The sequence below is a fragment of the Belonocnema kinseyi genome, chromosome 8, assembly GCF_010883055.1.
Source record: "Belonocnema kinseyi isolate 2016_QV_RU_SX_M_011 chromosome 8, B_treatae_v1, whole genome shotgun sequence".
In the NCBI taxonomy this organism is placed as follows: domain Eukaryota; kingdom Metazoa; phylum Arthropoda; class Insecta; order Hymenoptera; family Cynipidae; genus Belonocnema; species Belonocnema kinseyi.
The window spans coordinates 92832303-92835142 of NC_046664.1; the positions used below are offsets into that span (position 1 = coordinate 92832303).

Consider the following 2840-nt stretch of genomic DNA (forward strand, 5'->3'; position numbering starts at 1 on the left):
AGTTTTGTGATGAAAAATATTTTATGGGTGGCGCATATGACCGCATTTGCGGCGCAAATCAGTGGGCTATAGAAAATCCGAAAATTAAAAGTGGGGGCAGGTTTAAATGATCTAGGGGGGGAGGGGAGTTGAACGTCGCTTCAAATTCAAGCTATAAAGGGTCTCTTCATTCTGAACGTCAGAAAATTATAACCGGGTTTTTAATCCGGTCCTTCAATTATTGATGATTACTAATTAAAAGATTGTTGTCTCTATGTCTACTGTGAGATCGATTTAATTGAAAATGAATTATTCATTTCATTGTAATTTGTAAAATACTAAAGGAAATATTAATTTGTGTTTTACGTAATTCTATTTCAATTAATTAATTATTTAATTTTTTATCAGGTCGAAGTGGAAAGAACAGAACTAGAACCTGAGCCTTCGCCTTCTCCTTCGCTAACACAGCAAGTGAAAAGTGAAACACCGCCTTCGTCAATTTCTCCGGATATCAAACCTTTGAAAACTGCAGACAAAATGAGAAAGGGCTTACCTGCATTCATTTGGGTTATTGGTGGGTAAACAAGCTTTATGAAATATTGATTAAATTACAAATCTAATTTAAAACATCTTCCTGCTTCGTGGGAACATGGTCGTCGCACGCGGCTTGCTTCGCTTGCAAGTTTGAACGCGCCTATGTCGCGCGTCTGTTGAATGTCGCGCTTCGCTCTCGATAATGGGTTACCTCGCGCATCGGGCTTGGATATTTATTATTTGCATTTGGAATATTTAAATTAAAGTTTATCAAACACATCTTTTTTAGATCGCGCAGGCATTTGTAAATGTATATTTTCTGAATCACCTTAAAATAAATAATAACCCACAATCCTTTCGGATTATAGGATTTTTGTTTTCGTATTATTTTTTATGATCAAAGCGAAATATCCTACAAGTATTGTTTTGGATTTTTTGCGTATCTCACATCTTTTAACGCAGTTTTCTACATATTACTTACAATAAATTTAAAAAAATGACGAGTCTTATTGGAAAATGGTTAAAAGACATTTAGTAGGATCTTGCAAAAGCTATAAATTCTCTTTGAGACTTTCTTTTGTATTTTGCGTCGTTCAGTTCAAAATTTGAATGTTGTGGTGTCAAATTTCGGACAATTCTAATACTTTTTCAATCGTGAATGATAAGAATATAATAAATTATTACAAATTTTTATCTCTATTTTATTTGAGCAACTTTTTCTATCATTTTCTTTTCGTAAGTTTTGTCGTTTTTCCACAAATTTTTCATTTTCATTTTTAACGAAATGCTTGGAAATAAAATAATTGGTTATCTAATTACCTTAATTTAATATTACTCGTTTATTTATTCAAAATATTCCATGAAAGCTTGAACGTTAATTTATATTTATTTTGTAGAAATTTATATACTTTTCGTCAAAAATAATAATCATTTTTGTTTAATTTCAGGTGGCCCAGGAAGTAATAAATCAACTTTGTGTAGTCAGGCAGTTCGGAATATGCCAGGATGGGTTCAGGTCAGCATTGGAGAATTATTGAGATCGATGGCCCCTTCGAACATAATTGTTAATGATGCCATCGTTGCTGGAGAATCGGTCCCTCAAGACATTGTAATGCAGATCGTGGAGCAACAAGTGCTTCTCAATAGAGATGCAGAAGGGATTATTATTGATGGATTTCCTAAAGATTTACACCAAATTGATGAATTCGAGAATAAGGTATCAAGGGTTTAAATAATTTAGAAACTACTTTCTTTAAAATTGTATTTAGTATAAATCATTTGATCAGGGTGGCCACAAAATTTTATTAAAAAAATGACCTCACTTTTCCCTGATTAGTTTCTCATTTTTCCTGACCAGTAAGTAATATTTAAAGACCAAAATTCTAATCTTGTAACGTTTCTAATACAAAATCCTTTATGAATGAAAGAAACAAATTTCAAATTAAATTCTTAAAAAATTAAAAAAAAGGGTTTCGTAGCCTCTCATATACTTTACCATCCCTACTCACCCTACTTTCCCCTACTTCCTTACCCCATCCATTTTTCCCAACATTACCTTTCCCTTATTTTTCCTCCCCTTACTTCAATCTTCACTTCCGCTCTCCTCACTTTTCCTACTAACTCCCCGCTTACTCCCCCTATTTCCCCTCACTATCTCACAATCACAACTAACTTCCCTAATACCCGTCCACTCACTTTCCCTACTTCCCCTCGTCGCACTCCCCGTACTTTCATGGATCCTCTCCCCGCACTTCCCAACTAATTACTAATGATCTTCTGAATTTAAAAGAATTCAAAAGAATTCGATGTAGGGTGAGTGACCCAGTGAATGAACACTTACAAAATTTTTGAAATTTTGAAAATAGATTCTTAAGAGTTCAAATTTCATAATCCGATAAGCTAATTTTGTTTTTACCAAAAAGCTTTATAAAAAATAATTAAATAGTGCAAAATTAACGAAAACACCAGTGAATGAACACTGTGAGCCAATGAATGAACAGTAGAACACCAGCGAATGAACACTATAATGACTACAAATTAGAATTAGGATTTAGGTATAAAATTATGTGGGTACATTACAAAATGAGCAATTAAATAATGTAAAATATTATAAAGCGTTGCGAAATTTATTAAATATATTATTTCAATAAAAACCAGAGGACATTTAGATATAAAGAAAGGAGGGTATACAAAAGTTGAATACAGAACTAGGTTAACTTTTCCTAATTTTTTATTGAAATATTTATTTTTTAAACATTTCTATCAGTTCTTTTAACCTTACAAAAAATACAACTTTTCGTTTAAAAATAGATAACTCTTATCTAGTG

The 2840-nt window shown here is 32.3% G+C and overlaps 1 protein-coding gene across 1 annotated transcript in view; it reads left to right on the top strand.

Moving 5' to 3' along the window:
- LOC117178605 (adenylate kinase isoenzyme 5) overlaps positions 1 to 2840 on the top strand; it is a 77465-nt gene that overhangs the window by 65164 nt on the left and 9461 nt on the right. Inside the window, exons 7-8 of the mRNA XM_033370029.1 lie at positions 388 to 553; positions 1461 to 1729. Of these exons, the coding sequence (XP_033225920.1) occupies positions 388 to 553; positions 1461 to 1729 (435 nt within the window). The remainder of the gene's footprint in view (positions 1 to 387; positions 554 to 1460; positions 1730 to 2840) is intronic.